Source organism: Garra rufa, chromosome 6, assembly GCF_049309525.1.
Source record: "Garra rufa chromosome 6, GarRuf1.0, whole genome shotgun sequence".
In the NCBI taxonomy this organism is placed as follows: domain Eukaryota; kingdom Metazoa; phylum Chordata; class Actinopteri; order Cypriniformes; family Cyprinidae; genus Garra; species Garra rufa.
The window spans coordinates 26,372,662-26,395,680 of NC_133366.1; the positions used below are offsets into that span (position 1 = coordinate 26,372,662).

Sequence of the window (23,019 nt, forward strand, 5' to 3'; positions counted from 1 at the left end):
TTTCATCAGTCTTGGCTTTAAAAAAACTACTCGTTGGAATGAATCTTAAGTGAATCAATCTTTTAAATCTAGATTGAAAAATCATTGATTCTTCTCATTGAGTTAGTTCTTGCTTATATTGCCAAATAATGTTTACAATTGTACAGCAATTTGGTACAACACTTTTTAAATGTGCTTTATAAATAAGCGTGAACTTAAGATCTTAAAGGGGTCATGAACTAAGAAACCAAAAGTCCCTTGATCTTTTGACATATACATTGTACAATAAAAACATCCTTTAAGTTTCAGAACTCAAAACTTCGTTGTTAGTCTAAAAACAGCTAGGCAATCTGACAAAATGACAGCTTTTGGAATTATTCTACTCTGTGATGTAAAGATTTCATAAAAGATTTGTTTAAAAAGACAAAACTACGACAGCGTTTTAGTGCCACATAAAAAAAATTAAAGTCGTTAAAAAAATTAAAGTTGTAATATTATGAGAATAAAGTAGAAATTACGAGAACAAAATTTAAATATTAAGTTAATCAAAATTTTACAAGAATAAGGTCAAAATATTATGAGAATAAGTCAATGTTTCACTAATTTAAATCGTAGAAATGAAAGTTATAATATTTTAAGAGTATAGTCTATATTATGGATACAAAAGCCCAGATTGAGAGCACCAGGAGAAGTTGCCAGGCCACCAGAATTTATTTGAATATTGTTACGAATAGAATATACTTTAAAAATATTATAACTTTAATCTCATAATTGCTATGAATTAATTCTCGAAACACTGCGGCTTAATGCTACGAGAATAAAGTTGGAATGTTTGAAGAATTAGGTCGGAATAAAGTTGAAAATTTATTCTCGTAGTATCAAGTCACAATGTTTCGAGAATTAAGTCGGAATGTATATTCTATACGCAACAATATTCAAATAAATTCAAGTGGCCTGGAAACTTCTCCCGGTGCTCTCAATCTGGGCCTTTGCAAGGGCAATATAGGCTATATTATAATATTCTAACTTTATTTCAATGATTTAAATTCTCAAAACATTTTGACTTCATTCTCTAAACATTCCGACCTCATTCTCCAAATAGTCAGAATTTTTCATGAATTAAGTCGGAACTTTATTCTCATAGTATTAAGTTGGAATGTTTCAAGAATTCATAGCAATTACGAGATTAAAGTTATTATATTTTGAGAGTATATTCTATACGCAACAATATTTAAATAAATTCCAGTGGCCTGGCAACTTCTCCTGGTGCTCTCAATCTTGGTTTTTGTATGCACAATATAGGCTATACTCTAAAAATATTATAACTTTAATTTCTACTATTTAAATTCTCGAAACATTCTGACTTTATTCTCGTAATCTTAGATTTTTTTTTTAATGTGACACTACAAATTGACCAAAAAAAAAGACATAAAAGATAAAATGGCATGAGACTATAATAGTTCATATTTCAAAGGAAGCAAGAGCAACAGCTTATACACTCGCCAAGCTTTGAAGATAAAAGAAACAATTAAAAACACATTTTCAGGTTCTTTAATAATTTACATATTATATAATATACACCAAGTAATAACATTTCCCTCATTAAAACTTCATCCAATAAAATGTTTAAGAATTTTGAAGCCATTTGATCCAAATTAAAACAATTCTACCGTGCACTCCCACATTAGAAATGTGATTACAACAGCATGATTTCAGTTAAAATCATAAGAGGTTCTCATGTAAATCTTGCAGTCATATAATTTAATATAATATGAATTTAGTCTCGTCACCAGTCTCGTTCATGTGGTTCTCTGTACGGTATTCCGAGCTGCTTGAAGACATCCTTCTCCAACGGTGTGTGTAAAGGAGTTCCCGCCACCAGCTTCACACCACGCTGCCGCACCACAGCACAGTTCAGCGAGTGTTCTGATAGGCTCATGTGTTTGGTCTTAGCGAATGCCCTCATCGATCGGTTGAAGTGGGCGGAGCCAGTGAAGTACAGAAGAGCACATGCAAATTCAGAATAGGGCACTACAATGATGTCTAGGCGCCTGTGGAGCTGCGAAGGGCCTGGAAGCCGACAGATGCCCATGTACTTCTTCTGTTCGCCATTCTCCTCATGGCTAACAAGGTCATCTGTCAGGAAGCCTGGATGGGAAAATAAAAATAATAACATCATGTACACAAAATAATAACAATAAAAAAATAATGATATTAACTATTTCACTGTGATACAACAGCATACCACTTTGATGGAGGAGGTGCAACACTTTGCTGAAAACACCTTTATGTGATTCTCCATCAGGGTGAGTGATGAGAACATCCACATCTCCACATGTGCTCTTCCCTCTGCGGTATGAACCACACGCCATAACCACCAGCTGTTTGTCCACACTGTGAGCTGCGTCCGTCACCTGTCAGTCACATAATATTCATATAATATACATTTTAGTTACGTAATTTACTTTATGTATGTTTTTACATAAATTGATATAATTATTACTTATATACACTACTATTATTTTTTAATTACTACTTTAATGCATTTATTTGCTGGAATGTGATAGATAAGACTTTCTTTAGTCATTTCTATTCAAAGAAAATGATTACTGAAGGATCATGAGACACTGAAGACCATAACGGCCGCAAGAAATTTGTATCACAGGAATAAATTACACTTAAAATGAAAAATTATTACAATAAATTCACTACCAGCCAAAAGTTTTTGAACAATAAGATTTGTAATGTTTTTTTGTTTTTTTTTAAGTCTCTTCTGCTCACAAAGCCTGCATTTATTTGATCCGAACTGCAGTAAAAGAGTTTAATTTTGAAATATTTAAAATAAAAGTATTTGAAATATTATAAAAAAATAAAATAAAAAAAAAAAACAACAACAGTGTTCTATTGAATATATTTTAAAATGAAATTTATTCCGGTGATTTCAAAGCTGAATTTTTAGCATCATTACTCCAGTCACATGATCTTTCAGAAATTATTTTAATATTCTGATTTGCTGCTCAAAAAGCATTTATTATTATTATTATTATTATTATTATGTTGAAAACAACAGACTTTTTTTGTCAAGGTTACTTTGATGTATAGAAAGTGGTAGAATGTATAGAAACAGCATTTATCTGAAATAGAAATATTTTGTAACATTATAAATGTCTTTATCATCACTTTTGACCAATTTAAAGCAACCTTGCTAAATAAAAGTATTAATTTCTATCATTTCTTTCCCCCAAAAAATATATATACACTGACTCAAAGCTTTTGAATGGTACAGTGTGTAATGTTACAAAAGCTTTTTTATTTTAAATTAATGCTGATCTTTGGATCTTTCTATTTATCAAAGAATCCTGAAAAATTAAATATTGAATATTTAAATATTGATGATAATAATAATAATAATAATAATAATAATAATAATAATAATAATAATAAATGTTTCTTGAACAGCAAATCAGCATATTAGAATGATTTCTGAAGGGTCATGTGACACTGAATGAGTAATAATACTGAAAATTTAGCTTTGATCACAGGAATAAATTTAATTTTAAAATATATTCAAAATAGAAAGCCGTTATTTTAAATAGTAAGAATATATATATATATATATATATATATATATATATATATATATATATATATATATATATATAGATATAGATATATATATATAGATATAGATATATATATATATATATATATATATTATATATATATATATATAGATATATATATAGATATAATACAATATTACTGCTTTTGCTGTATTTTGGATCAAATAAATGCAGCCTTGCATAGAATAAGAGAATTCTTAAAAATAAATAAACATTAAAAATCATATTTTTCAAAACCTTTGACTGGTAGTATAGCATCCCCTTTTTAAAAAAAAAAAAAAAAAAAAAAAAAAAAAACACAACAACAATGCATTTATGTAGATCCATAGAAAATAATCAAATAGATGGCGATGTTTGTTCTGAATGTTACAATTTTAATTTATTTTTAAACACTAATTTATACTTAGCATTCCAGTAATTTAGAGCTGAAATGCTGAAGGTAATAAGTTTACATGCTCCACATTTCATTCCTGTCAAGCTATGAGAGCACATGCTGCACTCATCTTCTTCATCTGCTCTTTTTATCTATCAGGTCGGTTAAGAAGAAAACAGTGGGACGTTCCAAGTAATAGTAAGAAAACAATTGGCTTGGGCCCAAGACTCTGTAAGGGAGCTCAGTGGCTTCTGACTTATGAAGCGCCAGCTTTCAAGAGCTCCCCACTCTTCCTATGGGACGAACGACTCACTAACAATCTCTGTTATGTCCATCAAGTGACCAAGGAAGATTGACAGATTTGCTGCCGCCAACACAAAATTGTTTTCCTTTTTTTCTTCTTCTTCTTGATTGCATGTCTTTTAGAAATTCGGTTTTATTATTTACTGCTGTGAAAATCAAGCAGATACATTCTTGTTCTTCACAACCGTATGATGTTGTTATGCATGGTAAGAACAAAGAAAATCCCTCAGTTTAATTGCTTGGTTATGGCTATTTTCTTTACTTCAGGTCATTTAAAATAAGGTCAGTACAAACCGTTCTCTCGATGGCATTTGCTTCACTTCTCGGCATCCGCTCAAGGAGGTCATCGTAGTGTTTTAGTCCGATCCTTAGAGTGTGATTCAAAACCGCCTTAGTGCGAATATCCTCCAATGTGCGAAATCCCTTTGATAGTAAAAGAAATCAAATCATCCGTTTAAACTTGTAAAATATTGTGGTTGTTGCTGAATATTACTGAATATGCTCCACTGAGTTTAAAGAGAGTTTAAATGTTCTGCACCACTAGTAGCACCAAACATGATTTAAAAAAATAAAATAAAATAAAAATGTTTCCCAAACATTTTCCATCTTGGCTTGGAGAGATAGCATAAAAGTGCATTCTGAATGATCAGTGAGAAGGGTGAAGGCATTGGAAGGAAAATGGCATACAGTGAAGAAAAACATTTTTGATCCCGTTTGTACATTTGCACACTGAAAAAGTAATGAAGAGTCTATAATTTAATGGTTGTTTTATTTAAACAGTGAGAGACAGAATAACATCCAGAAACACATTTTTAAAAAAGGTATAAATTGATTTGCATTTTAATAAGTGACATAAGTACAGGTCCTTCTCAAAAAATTAGCATATTGTGATAAAGTTAATTATTTTCTGTAATGTACTGATAAACATTAGACTTTCATATATTTTAGATTCATTACACACAACTGAAGTAGTTCAAGCCTTTTATTGTTTTAATATTGATGATTTTGGCATACAGCTCATGAAAACCCAAAAAATTAGCATATTTCATCCGACCAATAAAAGAAAAGTGTTTTTAATACAAAAAAAGTCAACCTTCAAATAATTATGTTCAGTTATGCACTCAATACTTGGTCGGGAATCCTTTTGCAGAAATGACTGCTTCAATGCGGCGTGGCATGGAGGCAATCAGCCTGTGGCACTGCTGAGGTGTTATGGAGGCCCAGGATGCTTCGATAGCGGCCTTAAGCTCATCCAGAGTGTTGGGTCAGATTCTCTATGGGGTTCAGGTCAGGAGAGTTGGCAGGCCAATTGAGCACAGTAATACCATGGTCAGTAAACCATTTACCAGTGGTTTTGGCACTGTGAGCAGGTGCCAGGTCGTGCTGAAAAATGAAATCTTCATCTCCATAAAGCTTTTCAGCAGATGGAAGCATGAAGTGCTCCAAAATCTCCTGATAGCTAGCTGCATTGACCCTGCCCTTGATAAAACACAGTGGACCAACACCAGCAGCTGACATGGCACCCCAGACCATCACTGACTGTGGGTACTTGACACTGGACTTCAGGTATTTGGCATTTTCCTCTCCCCAGTCTTCCTCCAGACTCTGGCACCTTGATTTCCGAATGACATGCAAAATTTGCTTTCATCCGAAAAAAGTACTTTGGACCACTGAGCAACGGTCCAGTGATGCTTCTCTGTAGCCCAGGTCAGGCGCTTCTGCCGCTGTTTCTGGTTCAAAAGTGGCTTGACCTGGCGCCTGTACACGGTGGCTCTGGATGTTTCTACTCCAGACTCAGTCCACTGCTTCCGCAGGTCCCCCAAGGTCTGGAATCGGTCCTTCTCCACAATCTTCCTCAGGGTCCGGTCACCTCTTCTCGTTATGCAGCGTTTTCTGCCACACTTTTTCCTTCCCACAGACTTCCCACTGAGGTGCCTTGATACAGCACTCTGGGAACAGCCTATTCGTTCAGAAATTTCTTTCTGTGTCTTACCCTCTTGCTTGAGGGTGTCAATGATGGCCTTCTGGACAGCAGTCAGGTCGGCAGTCTTACCCATGATTGTGGTTTTGAGTAATGAACCAGTCTGGGAGTTTTTAAAAGCCTCAGGAATCTTTTGCAGGTGTTTAGAGTTAATTCGTTGATTCAGATGATTAGGTTAATAGCTCGTTTAGAGAACCTTTTCATGATATGCTAATTTTTTGAGATAGGAATTTTGGGTTTTCATGAGCTGTATGCCAAAATCATCAATATTAAAACAATAAAAGGCTTGAACTACTTCAGTTGTGTGTAATGAATCTAAAATATATGAAAGTCTAATGTTTATCAGTACATTACAGAAAATAATTAACTTTATCACAATATGCTAATTTTTTGAGAAGGACCTGTATTTGATCCCTTCGCAAAACATGACTTAGTACTTGGTGGCAATCACAGATATTCTTGTAGTTGGCCAAAAGGTTTGCACATCTCAGGAGGGATTTTGTCCAACTGCTGCAGATACTCTCCAAGTCATTAAGATTTTGAGGCTGACGTTTGGCAACTCAACTCAAACCTTCAGACAGGATTTCAGTCCTTCATGGTGTAGTGTGTTACCAATTGTTTTCTTGGTGGCTATGGTCCCAGCTGCCATGAGAACATTGACAAGATCCTCCCGTGTAGTTCTGGGCTGATTCCTCAACGTTCTCATGATCATTTAAACTTCACAAGGTGAGATCTTTTATGGAGCCCCAGACCGAGGGAGATTGACAGTTATTTTGTGTTTCTTCCATTACGAATAATCTCACCAACCATTGTCACCTTCACACCAAGCTGCTTGGCGATGGTTTTGTAGCCCATTCCACCCTTGTGTGGGTCTACAATCTTGTCCCTGACATCCTTGGACAGCTCTTTGGACTTGGCTATGGTGGAGATTTTGGTATCTGATTGATTGCTTCTGTGGACAGGTGTCTTTTATACAGGTAACAACCTGAGATTAGGAGCACTCCCTTTACGAGAGTGCTCCTAATCTCAGCTGGTTACCTAAACAGACACCTGGAAGCCAGAAATCTTGCTGATTGACAGGGGATCAAATACTTATTTCACTTTTGAAATGCGTTTTTCTGGATTTGTTTGTGATTATTCTGTCTCTCACTGTTAAAATAAACCTACCATTAAAATTATAGACTGATCATTTTTTCTGATCAAAATTTCTCCCCTTACTGTAGGACAGTTTACTCATGACTTTCACTTCTGAGTACTGAGTACTAAGTTCTGAGCCTTACAGAGGCTAGAAATGTTAGACTGAATTGTGATTTCTTAAGACACTTATTTTAGCGGGATAGTTCACGCAAAATGAAAATTCTGTCATTAATTACTCACCCTCATGTCATTCCAAACCCATAAGACTTTCATTCATCTTTGGAAAAACAAATTAAAATATTTTTGATGAAATCCAAGAGCTTTCTGACCCTGCATAAACAGCAACACAACTACCACGTTCAAGCTCCAGAAAAGTACAAAGAACATTGACAAAGCAGTTCATATGACATCAGTGGTTCAACTAGTAATTAAATAATCAGCGGTAATTTTGCTGCGAGAATACTTTGTATGTAAAAAAACGGAAATAACTTTATTCAACAATTCTTCTTCTCTGCATCACCCTAGTGCCATTTTGGAAAATAACATGTGTTCTACATCAGCAGCCCTATGCCCATGCGTTGTTTACATGCAGAAGAATTGTGGAATAAAGTTATTAATTTATTTTTTTTACCACACAAAAAGTATTCTTGTAGCATTCATTACAGATGAGCGCTCAGTTTGAGTAATTAATGACAGAATCTTCATTCAGTTTACTCAAAAAGAAAATTCTGTCATTCCAAACCTGTAGGGCCTTTGTTCATCTTCAGGTGAATCTTCTTCATTACCTTCTTTTGATGAAATCTGAGAGCTTTCAGAATTCATCAGAAATATCTTAATTTGCGTTCCGAAAATGAACAAAGATCTTACAGGTTTGGAACGACGTGAGGGTGAGTAATTACAGATTTTTTTTTTTTTAGATGAACAATCCCTTTCATTTGTGGCCACAATCTATTTTTCCCTGCATGTCATGTGCAAGGCTCTGTATAGTTTATTAAATCATGTTGCATTTCAGGGGCACCCAACACATGCAAATATCTTCATACACTTAATATTAATCTTTCAAATTAAACATTGAACTACAATTTCCTGAATGACAGACTTACCTGTTGATACCACATCTGAGCAGTCTTGGCTCCAGCGCCCCAGATGTTAGTGAACATTTCAAGAACAGGCACCTCCTCCCCAATGTGATCTAGCTTACGCAAATGGCCACTTTCCATGATTTCCATGATCTTGTCTGCCATGCGTTTACCAATGCCTGGGATTTTACATGCTTCCTATTAATAGATGGGGTAAAAAAAAAATGTCCAAGTTATTAATGTTTTTACATTTAAAAGGGTAATGTCTGTTATTAAAGTCTGTATTTATTAAATACTGATGTATGCTTAAAACTAGCTGTACTATGCAAATGGTCATTTAACGACAACCATATGTGTTCTTAACACAAATAAGCACCTCAGTGAACCAAAACCTCTACAGACTCGCATCTGTATTTGAACTAACCTCATATGAAGTGATAGGCTTGTGGTAGCTCTTAAGGGCGTTGATTGCTTTAGAGTAGCCCAGAGCTCTCCATTTATCGCCAGTGTGCGTATAGGCTTTGGCCAGCGGCTCCAGTTTGTCAGTAATGTGTTTGTTATGGTTCTCCCCTTTAGTTGTGGACGGCTGGGAACAAACCCACTTCCCAGACAAAACTGGATTCTCTGCCAAACTCTGGCTCGGGTTGCTCTCAGATGGGTGAACGCCACTGATCAAGGCCTCCAGATCGTTCTGAGATACACCATCTTCCTCATGGTGCTCCTCCTGAATTTCTGGCACCTGTGAGTCATGTTAAAAGCAGAGCATGAGGAAAAAAACAACAACTGATGGATCTTACAGATGGAGACAATTACATCCAATTCCTATCTTTTTTACCGTCTCTGTAAGAGTTTCTTGAGGATTTTCTTGATTTTCAAGAACTTTCAAAGGATCCTGTGCTGCAGTTGCTGCTACATCTGGAACTGGACTGATTGATATCTCATTTGACTTCTCAGCAGGAGCAACTATGGGACTGAGGAGATGTTTATTAAGTATTTATTTCTATGCACTTTTGCAGTAAATAAGCATTAACAAAAGTCCAACAAGTGTCTAAATATCAAAGCTGTTTTATGTATTTCTTAAATAAAACCACAGGGGATGCCACTGCAATTAAGTCTAGACTCCAGTGCCTTACCTCTCAGGAGGAAGAAGGCTGTAGTCTTCAGGGTCCAGTAAACTTTTCTCACTGATGCAGGCACTTAACCAAGGGCATTTGACCAGATGAACAGCAGAGGGCAGTCTTTCTACTTTTAGAAGTCTCAAAGCTCTCTTACAATCAACTGAATCATCAACCACAACGTGTGTGCAGCTGGGAGAGAATGTGGAAACTACCTGTCCTCCATTCTGAGTGATCTGCCGATGGAATATATCACATCTGGCTTTCCCTATACCAGTTGGAATTATGTATATTGTCACTCCTTGGAAAACTGTACCTACAAAAAGCAAAAACATAGGGATAGTTCAACATAAAATAAAATTTCTGTCATTAATTACTCATTCTCATGTCGTTCCAAATGCGTAAAACCTTTGTTCATTTTCAGAACACAAATTAAAAAAAATTTATGAAATCTGAGAGCTTACTGACACATGCCCAGAAAGGTATAAGGGCATTATTAAAATAGTCCACAGGCCCTTTCGCACCTGAGGAACCTTTTCATAGTTCCTACAACTATTGGTGTAAGTTCCCCCTTTTTGGCATGTTCGCACCACAGGAATTATAAATATACTTATTTGTAGGAACATTTAGGGCAGGGGTCCCCAAACTAAGGCCCGGGGGCCGAATGCGGCCCGCCCCCACATTTGGACCGGCCCTCTGAACAATGCCAGAGACATATTTTGAAAATGAAAAATTAAAAGGAAAAAAATTAAATATGATTTACTTATATCTTGATAATAAAGGTTGGCTTTCAAACTAAAATTTGTTAGTTAATTTTCGTTTAATTTTAGTTATTAACATTCAACATAATGTGTCATCGCAATCGAACAGGTGATGCGCGAGCCAGCTAGATGACAAAATGACTCAATAGCATTTGAAGTGAAACTAGCACTGCTTGGGGGACAGGTGCAAAAGCAAGACTTCACTCATCTCCCAGTTACCCAAAGTTTTTCAGCTGAGAAACCAGTGGCCCCATTCCCAGGTGAAAAGTCTGTGGAAGCTCTGAAAATGATGAAGGCAAAGTTTGACGTGTGATTCAAAAAACACAGTGGATTCTTGAATCAATTTTGCTTGACAAGCCTCTCAAGGCTGCGGTTCTCTTGGTTGGTTGTACATCTTTTTCTTCTACACTTTTTCCTTCCACTCAACTTTCTGTTAACATGCTTGGATACAGCCAGCCTCTTTGGCTAAACAATGTTTGTGTCTTACCCTCCTTGTGAAGGGTGTCAGTGCTTGTCTTCTGGACAACTGTCAGATCAGCAGTCTTCCCCATGATTGTGTAGCCTAGTGATCCAAACTGAGAGACCATTTTGACGGCTCAGGAAACCTTTGCAGGTGTTTTGAGTTGATTAGCTGATATGTCACCATATTCTAATTTTTTGAGAGTGAATTGGTGTTTTTTTTTTTTTAAATGTGAGCCAGATCATCACAATTAAAAGAACCAAAGACTTAAACTACTTCAGTCTGTGTGCATTCAATTTATTTAATACACAAGTTTCACAATTTGAGTTGAATTACTGAAATATATGAACTTTCTAATTTATTGAGATGCACCTGTATATCTTTTGAAAAGAAATTATCCTATTTCTGTGTGGTGCATAACAAAATAAACTATTCTAGCATTAAAAGGTAGAATAAATACAGGTAAAATCATAATAAAATAACTAGTAGTCAGTCCAGCCCATGTTATTTTCTTTTATAAACCGACCGGCCCCCATTAAAGAAAAGAAAATTATGTGGCCCTCTCAGAAAAAAGTTTGGGGACCCCTGGTTTAGGGGAACTAAATTAGCTCCGACTTCAGAGTAGGGTCTAAAACAATTCTTTAGGAACTACCAGTGACGTAAGTATATGGTGATTGATCAAACGCATATGAAACACCGGCTAGCCAGCTTTTTTAAAAAGCCATAAAAATACAGTGATAATAACAGCATTTAGCTACCTGTTGTCTGCAGCATTGCAACACTGAAAGTTGTTAAACATTTTTGTGCTCTTTTAAAATCACGCAAATTGTGCTTTTACATTCCATTTGCGTTATCATGAAACCTATGACAAAACAAAAACCGATCCGATCACAGGGTCCTCCATTCATCGATTGTTGACGTTTGTAAATGCCGTGAATAAAGACATCGCTATTAGCCGCTTCTGAGTCCCTGCTGCGAATGCAAACAGGAAAAAGGCCAGAGGGGGAAATTGGTTCTCTAGGAACTACCATGCTGGCTAGTTCCTAGAACTACACGGTGTGAATGGGCCTCATGTGACATCAGTGGTTCAAACTTGATTTTATGAAGCAACAAGAATACTTTTTGTGCGTTTTTTCTTTTTATCCGTGTCAGTCTTCGTCGTGCGTTCATGAGAGTACTACGACACATGCATGTGGTGCTACTGATGCATGAGCCGGCATACTGACTTAGAACCCAGATTCACCGCCGCTTGTTTACAAGCAGAGAAATGCACACATATGCGTCATGGTACTCTTGTGAACACGTGTTGAAGAATGACACAGAAGAGAAGAAATTGTTCAATAAAGTCTTTATTTGTGTTTTCTTTGTGCACAAAACGTATTCTCATAGCTTCATAAAACTACAGTTCAACCACTGATGCCACATGGACATAATATTATCACAATATATATTTTTTTTCCGATAAAACGATAATGACAGTTCGTTAAGCGCTCGATAATGTGTAACGCTGCGCAGGCATTTTGCAGCCTGCACATCCGGATGCCACACACAGTATTTAGTTTACAGCCACAGGGCTCTACAGTGCGGCCATTTCACTCGCATTTGCGACTAAAAATTTGTACATGCAACTGTAAAAAAATAATAATATTTAGGAGCACCATGTGCGACTGACCCCATCAGCATATTTGTGTTTGCGCTCAGCAGAGCTTCAAAGGTTTCTACGTGTTTTTGCAACGTTGAGTAATGTATCACAGATATATCTCACGAATCCCTTCATAAACAAGGTGTAGAGAGAGTGTAAATAAAAGACTGATTGTGCAGTAAAGAGAGCGTCGTTGTTTATAATAGAGCTTTGTGATATCGCGAACTAAGATGAGTGACAGCTTTAAATAATTTTTAAGGGAGTTTGTAAGTGAGATATTGATCTAATACAGCAGTTAAACAAACAAGAAGTTATTAAGTGACTTACATTGACTGACTACAACACTATGCCTGATTTTGCTCTATTTCGTCATCAAAAGTAATCTGAAACAAGTCACAACTGCGCGCATCTCCATTCAAACACAGCGGTGTTTCGTTTATGAATGAAACGTGCGTTTTTAAACGAATCTAGTCAAATGATTCAATTTCCCATTCATAAAGACAGACACTTGCTTTACTCCCCAATGAACCATCCGTTTGAACGAAATCAAAAGAATGATATGATTCAGTAATTAAATCAGTGTCTTGCCGCCATCTGCTGGCAGATCTGTTCAGTTATTTAAATCTTTAATATTTCGGTATTCAAAATTTTATATATAAAACATTAATCTCAACATGAATTTATGATTTTGATTGCACTCATGTCACCTCTGAGCCTCATTAAACATATGAAAAGGTAAAAACAAAGGTAAAAAAACAAAATTCCCCTGTAAATCACTTTGAGGAGTCAAATATCACCTCGTAATAGGAAGGGTAATTTTTTTTAATCAGAGTTTTGATTATTGTTTAGAATGTGCTCCTAAAATTTTGACTGTGCTCCTAAATTTTTTAAGTTAGGAGCACAAGTGCGCGTAGAGCCCTGAGCCATTATTTTTTTATTTATATTGTCAGACAGCTAAAACATTTTACAACATGTGTTAAATCAGATGCACAAAGGGATTGGCATGCTGAAAAGATTTGTCTATTCTTATTTTTGGTGAATGATAAATATACTTAATCACTTTAACTCTGCATTTACAGTCAGAGCCATGTTACAAGTCATGTTTCATATTACAGTTCTTATTTTTTTATAAAAACGTTTTATATATTCTATAAATATTAATAATATTGTATTCTATTGATGTTGATTTTACTAGTAATATTCTAATCTGTATTCTATCTCAATTTATCATTGTTTGGAAAGTATTTGTCATGTTCTGACAATAAACCATAAATAATAATTAACTGTCTGGTTTTTCTTTCACTCAGGAGTAAAAATCTGCCTTTAAAAGGCAAAAAGGCAATAGGATTTTTTCATTAGCTTTTGGATTATCACCAAAAATAAGCTCTGTGTTTAACCATAGTTCATGAAACTTGCACGTTTTGTCCATCAAGGTAATCCTCACAAAATAATAAAACTTGTATGAATTTTGAAGCCTAAATACAAACGGCAGAACTACAAGGCTAAACTTAGACTATAAACGAGCTACATCGGTCACTTGTCTTCAACGTCACCACCACCATTCTTCCGACAAACCTTTTTCAAACTTATTTTTAGAAACATGTTCAGTAAAAAGGATTTACTCTGTGGATGAATTTAATTTCATGTTACATGAATCTTTTCTTATAAAATTGGAATAAATTCAAAACTAGAGCTAAAATAAAACTGAAATGAAATAATAAATAATAATAATAAACAGTAAGGAGTGAACATATGAAATAATCATAACTAAAACACAAAGCACCTATTTCTGTACATTTCAACATAAGGTCCATTAAAAGTCAATAAATCCTTGATTAATATGGATATTTTAATTAAAAACGAGTCTCCAGGTAGTATCCAATAAAAATCTAGTGCATGAAATTGTTAAATAATAGCAGAGTGAGCAAGTTTTTGATTATGGTAAGATTACATTTATTTTAGGGAATAAAGTACCACGTTTCAGCTATCATTTTGTTGGAATGGTTACACAAAATGTTATTTTATCCTTGCTTCTAGAAAATCCTCAATCTGTCTGCTTTCTAACAGCTTCATGTGGCCGTAAACATTTATTTTAATGTGGCTCCAAACACTATGCATCAGTAAAGTTTCACCACGACCACGTAAAGCCGGTAAATGTGGTGTTTACATGGAATAATGGTAATATGAATTTACCTCATGGTATGAACCCAGAGTCTCTGCTGGTTACATCAGTAATAAAACGAGAATCTTCAATACAAAACTATTGGTTGCATTAGCAAAAAAAAAAAAAAAAAAAAACAAACACTGTCGAACCACAATATAAAATAGGTGAAATAACTTAGTTTGGTTATTCTAGGTTGTATCAGCGATTTCTAGCCTAAAACAAAAAGTGTCAATTTCAGCTGACCTTTCATCACGATCCGCTCGCTGCCTGCCCCATAAATTGTCTGTGAAAAAAACGCGTCTCTCTGGTCAGCCTAGGGTCCGAGATATGCCAAAAAAACAATCGGCACTACCAACCTTTCCACAGATAAACAAACAGTGTTCCAACCAATCAGCGTCAGGGGTTTGGTGTTGTGGTTGGAACACTGTTTGTTTATCAGTGGAATAGTTGATAGCGCCGATTGTTTTTTTGGCATATCTCGGACCCTAGGCTGACCAGAGAGACGCGTTTTTTTCACAGACAATTTATGGGGCAGGCAGCGAGCGGATCGTGAAGAAAGGTCAGCTGAAATTGACACTTTATGTTTTAGGCTAGAAATCGCTGATACAACCTTTAATTGTACTACAAATTATACTACATTTAGAAAATACTATAAATTGATAAACTGTTCTGCGTGACGACGTTTAATGTTTCTGACAGCACCTGTAGTCCCATTTGGCAACTTGTTAGCAACCGTCTTTAAAAACAGATTAAAAAAAAATCACGAGTGGGGTGTAACTGCTGTGTTTTATGTCGTACAATAAAACGTGAAAGCATCTTGAGCTTATGTTAACCACTGACTTTATTTAAGGGATTTAACCAAAATCCTATTCAAAAAAACCCATTGACTTTGGGACAATGGAACCGGAAGTGCTAAAATGCTAACTCGCTTCCAGGTTTTTGCCAACAAAGTGATATCATAGTTCCCCCACTCTATTTTAACAATGTGCTTACTATCTTTCCAGGCCTTGAATGTGGTAGTTGCGTTGATTTCTATGTGGGGTCAGAAAGCTCTCCGAATTCTTTGAAAATATCTTAATTTGTGTTGTGAAAATGAACAAGGGACTTACAGGTTTGGAATGACAGGAGTCTAATTAATGGCAGAATTTAAATTTTGGGGTTAACTCTTTATTTGAAAAAATTAAACCATAAAATTAAATCTTTTTTTTTAAACTTCACTTTTCAAATAATACAAATTTTGACAGAACAAAAAGTTTTAAAACGTCACATTTAAATTTAAAAATGATCAAACTGCCATTGTTGTTTAACTCAAGTGTATTTTAGAGGGAGAATTATGAACCTGTTATTGGTTCAGCAGGCGTCTTCTTGAGGGCAGGCGCGTCCTTCTGATCATTCGGCCTGGGTCTCTTTACTTTAGGGAAGGCTTTCAGAATGCCATGACCCTCCATTCCGGCCAGGGAAAGGCGAGGAGCTTTAAAAACAAAATGACTGTGATCAGCAGGGCTCACAGAATACAAAAATACAGAGATCTACAGCGGAAGGCTTCATAAGTCTAAAGTCCCTATATGGCAACCAGCGCTGACTCGGGTAAGAAAGCGAATGAACAGATTGTCACATTACAACGACTACTCAACATTATGAATCTTTAAATACATAATTACAATGTAATCGCAATTTAGATAACTTCAAAACACCCCAGACATACCTCTTCCAGCGCCTCCTTAAGAACACCCCACGAGTGTTTTTAAATGGATCAACTTCCGGGTCATAGTCAGAAGAAGCGCTGACGTTTTTAAAACACGAAACATTTAAAATTATACATTACTCTTTGTACTTATTTTCAATACGTTTAAGTGTTCTAATTAGATATTGTGTAGTATACAAACTTGATAAAATGTAAAAAATACGAAATATATTGATTAAGAAATAGCGGTTGCCTTAGCAACCTCAGGCGTGGGGTTGTTTGAGGAAATGAACCCGCATGAAGCATGGCTGTTCAACAGTGGGCAGATACTCTTAGGAAAGCCAAGAAAACTGCATTAATATCTGATGGTGCGCATATATGTTTTCTATTATTTTTAGATTTGTTAATCTGTATGTGTATTTATGCTGGCAGTCGTGTTAATAGCCTTGCTCATACAATTTATAAGGCGTATTTAGTTGCTACACGCTAATAGCAATGGGAGTTACGCAAAACATCATAAAAATACCAGTTAAAAGAATGAATGTTGTTCAGTGTATGGTAAAGTATAAATTTAGAGCCGCGTTCATATGTCTTCCTCATTAGGGAAAAGGAAAGTTCATTATCTGTTTGAGGATGGCAGTGAGATGGCTGAGGAGTACGACCTGAAAACAGATGAACTTGTCTGTAAGTCATTTTACTTTTCTGGTTTCATCTAATTTAGTTGCATGCGATTTTTGTATTTTGTAATTATTTTATCTTTCTTCAGTGCGAAAGTTGAGACAAAAAAACACTTTTGGAGGCCAGGGACAGTGGACATGGGAAGTTGGTGAAACAAATCCAACCGGCGTTTCCTCTGATTTGATAAAAGAGAGCGGTTTAAATGTAAGGTTACTATTTGACTTTCCTACTAAATAGATGATGATGTTCTTAATCTGTTTATAATGAGTTTTTTTTTTGTTTGTTTGTTTTGCACACAGCCATTGTTCATGCGTAAGGACACAAAGACCAGTTTCCAATGGAGGGTCCGCAATATTTCTTACCCTACTGAAGTCTACAGCGTGTCAGCAGATCCGACGGAAAGATGCTGTGTCATCCGAACCTCAAACAAAAAGTCAGTTATTTAGTATGTCGATTGTGATTAATGCATTGATTGTTTTAGACTAATTTAGTGTTTATTTGACTATATTGTATGTGGTCAGGATGCCTGCAAAGTATCCTTTTTTGGGGGATTGTTTTTAAAGAAATAGTTCACCAAAAACTATAATTTCTGTCATTAATTACTCACCCTTATGTCTTTCCAAACCCATAAGACCTTTGTTCATCTTCATAACACAAATAAAAATATTTTTGATGAAATCCGAGACCACACTCAAGGCCCAGAAATCTAGTAAGGACATTGATAAAAATAGTCTGATGTGACATCAGTGGTTCAACCTTAATTTTATAAAGCTATGAGAATACTTTTTGTACACAAAGAAAACAAGACTAACGACTTTATTCATCAATTTCTTTCACGAGAGTACTATGACATAGCCGTGTGGTGACATACTGACATAGAATCTGGATGTGCTGCGCCTTGTTTGCAATCAGAGGAATGCAAACGGATGCTTTGTAGTACTCTTGGATTTCATCAAAAATATCTATAATTTGTGTTCCAAAGATGAACAAAGGTCTAATGGTTTTAGAATGACATGAGAGTGAGTAATTAATAACAGAATTTGTATTTTTAGGTGAACTATTTCTTTAATCACCAATGGATTCTCTTCAGTAAATGGACGCCGTCGGAATGAGAGTCCACACAGCTGATAAAAACTTCACAATAATCCACAAGTAAAACAGTCGACTAACATTGAATAACATCTTGTAAAGCAAACAACTGCATGTTTATAAGAAACAAGTCCATCATTAAGACATTTTTAACTTAAAATCCAGTCCATAATCTATAATAACACTTCCGCCAGTCATCTTGTCGTTGTTTACAAGCCAAAGTAGGCCAAAGTAGTCCAAAACAGTTCTAAACAAAAATGTGGTTGGATGTGAGAGGACAACAGGGGATGGACTTTTTTTTTCACTGGAGGAAGTGTCATTGTGGATTATAGACTCTATTATATCTTTTTAGGAATGTTTTAAAGTTAAAACGTCTTGATGGATTTGTTTCATACAAACAGAGGTTAAAGGGCTCATCGGATGCCCATTTTCCACAAGTTGATATGATTCTTTAGGGTTTTAATGAAAAGTCAATAACATACTTTGGTTAAAGGGGTCATCAGATGCAAAACTCACTATTACATGTTGTTTGAACATTAAATGTATGTTGGCAGTTTGTTTACACAACCACCCTGCAATGATAAAAATCCACCCAGTGTAATATCCCCTTTTTAAAATCAGGTCATTCTCAGCTTCTTGTTGGTGTGACGAGACACCGACAGTGGCTGCTCCTACGATAGTTGATTGACATGAGCGCCTTACCTTAGACCCGCCTCCACCGAGCTGAAACAGTCCGACTCCGATCGCCATTGTGTGACTCAGGTGCAGGGGAAGACAAGAATATCTCCGATTGAGCGATTGAGGTGTTCTGTTGTTGGATGTAGTAATGAACATAATCATTTACTCCCGACATCTGAGCTGCTGAAGACGCAGAGGATAACGTCACTTTCGTTTTTCAAAAGGAAAGCGCTGATCCCAATCTACATATGCATCTATGTTCATGCGAATCATTTGTGATGCAGCTTCACCCACAGCAGAAGTGAGTATAACATGTTTTATGCATCTTTGCTAATGGCTTTTCTTAATAATGTGCTTGTTGGCAAGTTTCGCCGCTAAATGTGGCTAAATGCAGCTAAAGTAAACATTATGGCTCATCATCCCACGCAGAGATAGGCAGAGCAAGCAGAGCTCATTTCCATGTAAAGGAGCATGCAATAGAATGAGTTGATTTATTGTAGAGCTGATTTTGACAAGGTATAAGGGTGTTTTTTTTACACTACTATTGAGAATTTTTAACCAAAGTATATAATAGACTTTTCATTAAAGGATAACCAAAGGATGTTGCCAAAATGCAACCTGGGCTGTTTTTTTTTTTTTTACTGTAAACGAGACAAACTTATATCTAAAAGCATAATTACGACAAACGAGACGTTTTTGAGATTGACCGTGATTTAGTTTTGTGGTCAATGGCCGGTGAATGGTAGAACTAGGGCATAGTTTTGAGCGCATCAAAATCCATATTTTTACAACACTAAGAAGGCTCGACACACCATGAAACTTTACTCGAAGTATCGCCTGGGTCTCTACACATGAACTCGAGCATTGAGAACATTGTTTGTGTACACAGAGTTTACTAAAAAGAACGTTTTTGAACAACTCACTTTCACTGTTTGAGTCTCCGCTCGCGGCCGTCTTGCCAGTCAAGAGGTGTCGATCTCTGTGTACACAAACTCTGTGTACACAAACAATGTTCTCAATGCTCGAGTTCATGTGTAGAGACCCAGGCGATACTTCGAGCAAAGTTTCATGGTGTGTCGAGCCTTCTTAGTATTGTAAAAATATCGATTTTGATGCGCTCAAAACTATGCCCCTAGTTCTACCATTCCCCGGCCACTGACCACAAAAACGAAATCACGGTCAATCTCAAAAACGTCTCGTTTGTCGTAATTATGCTTTTAGATATAAATTTACAGTAAAAAAAACAGCCCAGGTTGCATTTTGGCAACAGTTATCCTTTAAGACCCTACAGAATCATATGAACTTGTGGAAAATGGGCATCTGATGACCCCTTTAAAATTTCTCAATGGTAGTGTAAAACAACACCGTTTTTACCTTGTCAAAAACAGCTCTGTTCACAGCGACCCGTTTCGGTGCATGCCCCTTTAAATGCTAATGAGCTCTGCTCACCCTACATCTCTCTTCTGTAGCCTGGTGCAATTGCTCTGTTAATGCGGTTTGTTTGAGTAAGCGTGAACGCTGCCATCCGAACCCAGGTACGCACCAGATAAGCGGACCGAGACCGCTAAAAAGATGGGTCTAAGTCCGTTTCCAAATGAACTCTGGTGCGGTTCGAAGGAAATATGAATGCAACATGGACCAAATACTTCTAAACGAACCAAAAACAGGAAGTAATGACAAGATGAGTCGCTATGCGACATGATTTAACGAAGAAATATAAGAGCGTTATGAAATATATGTCATTCAACCCAACCAATCAGGTTGTGAACGTATCACTATGCCTTTAGGTTCGGTATCTTTCGGTAGGTTCGGTCCGCTGTCAAAAATTCCAGTGTGAATTCTAAGCGGACCAGGACCAAATGTATCATTTTTCTTTTTGTCTGGCCCAAATGAACCAAATGTGTGAACACACCCTAAAAAAACTTCACTCTCTTCTACTCACTTCTTCTGTAGGTGAAGCTGGATCACGAATGATAGACGCATTTATGCCGAGTTCAGACTGCACGATTTTCAAAGCAATCGCGTCACAGATGTTTTCACACTGCATGACTATCTGGGGTAGCATTCCGTCGCTGCTGTGTTCACACTGCACGATGGATCGGTGACAGGGGGTTTCACACTGCATGACTTTACAATAGGAAGAATCGCCGACAACTTTGTCCCGGTCCGCAAACTACGTCTCACAACCAAACACACGCGAGAAGTGACATGGAAACAACGCGAGGTCAGGCGTGCAAGTTCTCACGTGAGACTGGTATTATTATAAAAAAATGGTAGCCCGCAAGAAGCTTGTCATACAAATTGCATGTGCACTCATTTGCAGCAAAAAGAAAAAAAGCCGAAGCTATTCTTGTTGATACTGTAGTATATACCTTCGTAACTCCTCCCCCAACTTCCCACTGGCCTGGATGTTGCTGTCTCATTGGCTGTAGGTAATCGCCGATGTGATTTTCAGTCAGATCACCTTTCACACGCCATGATTTTGAATCGCCGACAGGTCCAGATATTTAGCATGCCAAATATCTCACGGATGTTGGCGACACGTCGGCGATTCTCTCAGATCGCGTCTTTGATAGTTCACACTGTGTGATTGTCACTCACGTGAACGAGCACCGATTTGCCTGTGATTTCGGGCATTTGTCTGCGATTTCTCAAAACCTGTCGGCGAGTCAAAATCGGGGCTAAAATCATGCAGTCTGAACTCGGCATTAGGTAGATCAGGGGACGCATTCCCTTCAAAAACAAAAGAAATCCTCTGCATCTTCAGCAGCTCAGATGTTGGGAGTAAATGATGACTGCTATGATCATTATTACATCCAACAACAAAACACCACAATCGTTTCGGAGACACTCTTGTCTACTCCTGCTCTGGTGTCAAAACAATGGCGGGCTGTTTACAGCTCATTTAGGGCAGGTCTATGCTAAAACATCAGTGTCAGTCAACAGTCGTGAAAAACTACGTCTCACAGCCTCGAAACACTGGGTGGATTTTTATCATTATAAGGTGGTTTTGTACACAAAGTGCAAACACATTTCAGTTCTAACAATGTGAAAGTGAATTCTGCATCTAATGGCCTCTTTAACATCATAAGACATTAATGTATTGATTTTAAAATTGAACAAATACAATAAACATCAAATCAAATTTGTCTAAAAAGGCCAATTCTGCTTATAAATCATTTCATTCATACCGAGTGAAAAGTGTGTTAATGAAGAAATTTAGTTACAGTAGCCCTACAGTAACCCTATAGGTGGCACTGTTGAGCTGGATGGAAGATGGATGGGTGGCTGGCCATGAGGAACATTCTCTCATTCTTCATCTTCTCATTTCCCAGGTACTATAAGAAGTTCAGTATTCCAGATCTCGACCGTTGCCAGCTGCCTTTGGAGAGTGCAGCCTTGAGTTTTACCCACGCCAACAACACTTTAATCATCAGCGTGAGTGAACTCTCACCGCTAGTCTCACTTAATCACTTTCTCTAAGCTCTTTCTGTAGTGTAACGTATGTAGTCACAGTTTTTTCCGCACGATGTAGAGAAACTTTCCCTTTTGCGTGGATCTGGGACCAGGTTGCCAAAGCCCTAATCCTCACTAAGAGAGCACACAAATCTGGTCTCAGATCATCAAAAGGGCAAATATGCCGTCACTTTTTATTGGTTCACCTAAGTAAAGAAGGTTGGACTGAACTGCTCTCACCTCTGTCGTCTGCTCCAGTACTCAGCTATTGCATCCAGCAATGGATTTTATATGGAGTTTCTCTCACTTTCGTTGTAGTACAAGAAGCCCAAGGAGATTTTAACACTGGAACAGGAGCTGCTTGGGGAACTGAAGAAACTGAAGGGGACAAGTGAAGGAGATATCGACTGTAAAACTCAGTGAACTGCTGTGGATCCAGAGCCTTTGTGTTATTGTATTTGTTTGGTTATTTTTCACACTTTGGCATGTTTCTAAATGTTTCTTTCAGCCTTGTGTGTCCAAGCAACTCACTTTCAATGTGCGATATTGAAAAATTTCAAGTGTTATGCTGATTGATGTTCCTACTGTACATTTGTTCTTTGAGTCTAAATAATAAATTTCACTGATAAAAATAAATTATTATTAGTAGTAATAGTAATATACAGTAGAAGTCAAAAGTTTACATACACCTTGCAGAATCTGCAAAATGTTAATTATTTTAACCAAATAAAAAGGATCATGCAAAATGTTATTTTTTTATTTATTACTGACCTAAATAAGAGATTTAACGTAAAAGAAGTTTACATATAGTCCACAA

General features: G+C 36.6%; 2 protein-coding genes across 2 annotated transcripts; one reads left to right on the forward strand and one right to left on the reverse strand.

Moving 5' to 3' along the window:
• Window positions 1-1,514: 1,514 nt before the first annotated feature.
• Window positions 1,515-16,084, reverse strand: poll (polymerase (DNA directed), lambda). Its single transcript, XM_073842890.1, has 8 exons — window positions 15,957-16,084; window positions 9,609-9,906; window positions 9,311-9,446; window positions 8,900-9,214; window positions 8,500-8,673; window positions 4,573-4,701; window positions 2,225-2,393; window positions 1,515-2,127 (listed from the first exon to the last, which is right to left on the reverse strand). Exons 1-8 carry the CDS (start codon window positions 16,063-16,065, stop codon window positions 1,766-1,768), a joined length of 1,692 nt encoding a protein of 563 aa, XP_073698991.1. The 5' UTR covers window positions 16,066-16,084; the 3' UTR covers window positions 1,515-1,765.
• A 501-nt stretch (window positions 16,085-16,585) lies between these two features.
• On the forward strand, window positions 16,586-22,838 carry dpcd (deleted in primary ciliary dyskinesia homolog (mouse)). Its single transcript, XM_073842953.1, has 6 exons — window positions 16,586-16,669; window positions 16,905-16,985; window positions 17,068-17,183; window positions 17,279-17,412; window positions 22,082-22,184; window positions 22,521-22,838. The coding sequence occupies exons 1-6, from the start codon at window positions 16,606-16,608 to the stop codon at window positions 22,623-22,625; spliced, it is 603 nt and encodes a 200-aa protein (XP_073699054.1). The 5' UTR covers window positions 16,586-16,605; the 3' UTR covers window positions 22,626-22,838.
• The last annotated feature ends 181 nt before the right edge of the window (window positions 22,839-23,019 follow it).

What these genes read in the sequence shown, in the direction of transcription:
- dpcd (XM_073842953.1), top strand. Translation starts at nt 16,606, where the DNA reads ATGGCTGTTCAACAGTGGGCAGATACTCTTAGGAAAGCCAAGAAAACT. An exon ending in TAAAAGAGAGCGGTTTAAAT is followed by an intron (nt 17,184 to 17,278) that starts GTAAGGTTACTA and finishes TTTTGCACACAG; the next exon opens with CCATTGTTCATGCGTAAGGA. An exon ending in ACAACACTTTAATCATCAGC is followed by an intron (nt 22,185 to 22,520) that starts GTGAGTGAACTC and finishes CTTTCGTTGTAG; the next exon opens with TACAAGAAGCCCAAGGAGAT.
- poll (XM_073842890.1), bottom strand. Translation starts at nt 16,065, where the DNA reads ATGGAGGGTCATGGCATTCTGAAAGCCTTCCCTAAAGTAAAGAGACCC. An exon ending in GCCTGCTGAACCAATAACAG is followed by an intron (nt 9,907 to 15,956) that starts GTTCATAATTCT and finishes TGCTTTTTGTAG; the next exon opens with GTACAGTTTTCCAAGGAGTG. An exon ending in CTCAGATGTGGTATCAACAG is followed by an intron (nt 4,702 to 8,499) that starts GTAAGTCTGTCA and finishes TTACTATCAAAG; the next exon opens with GGATTTCGCACATTGGAGGA.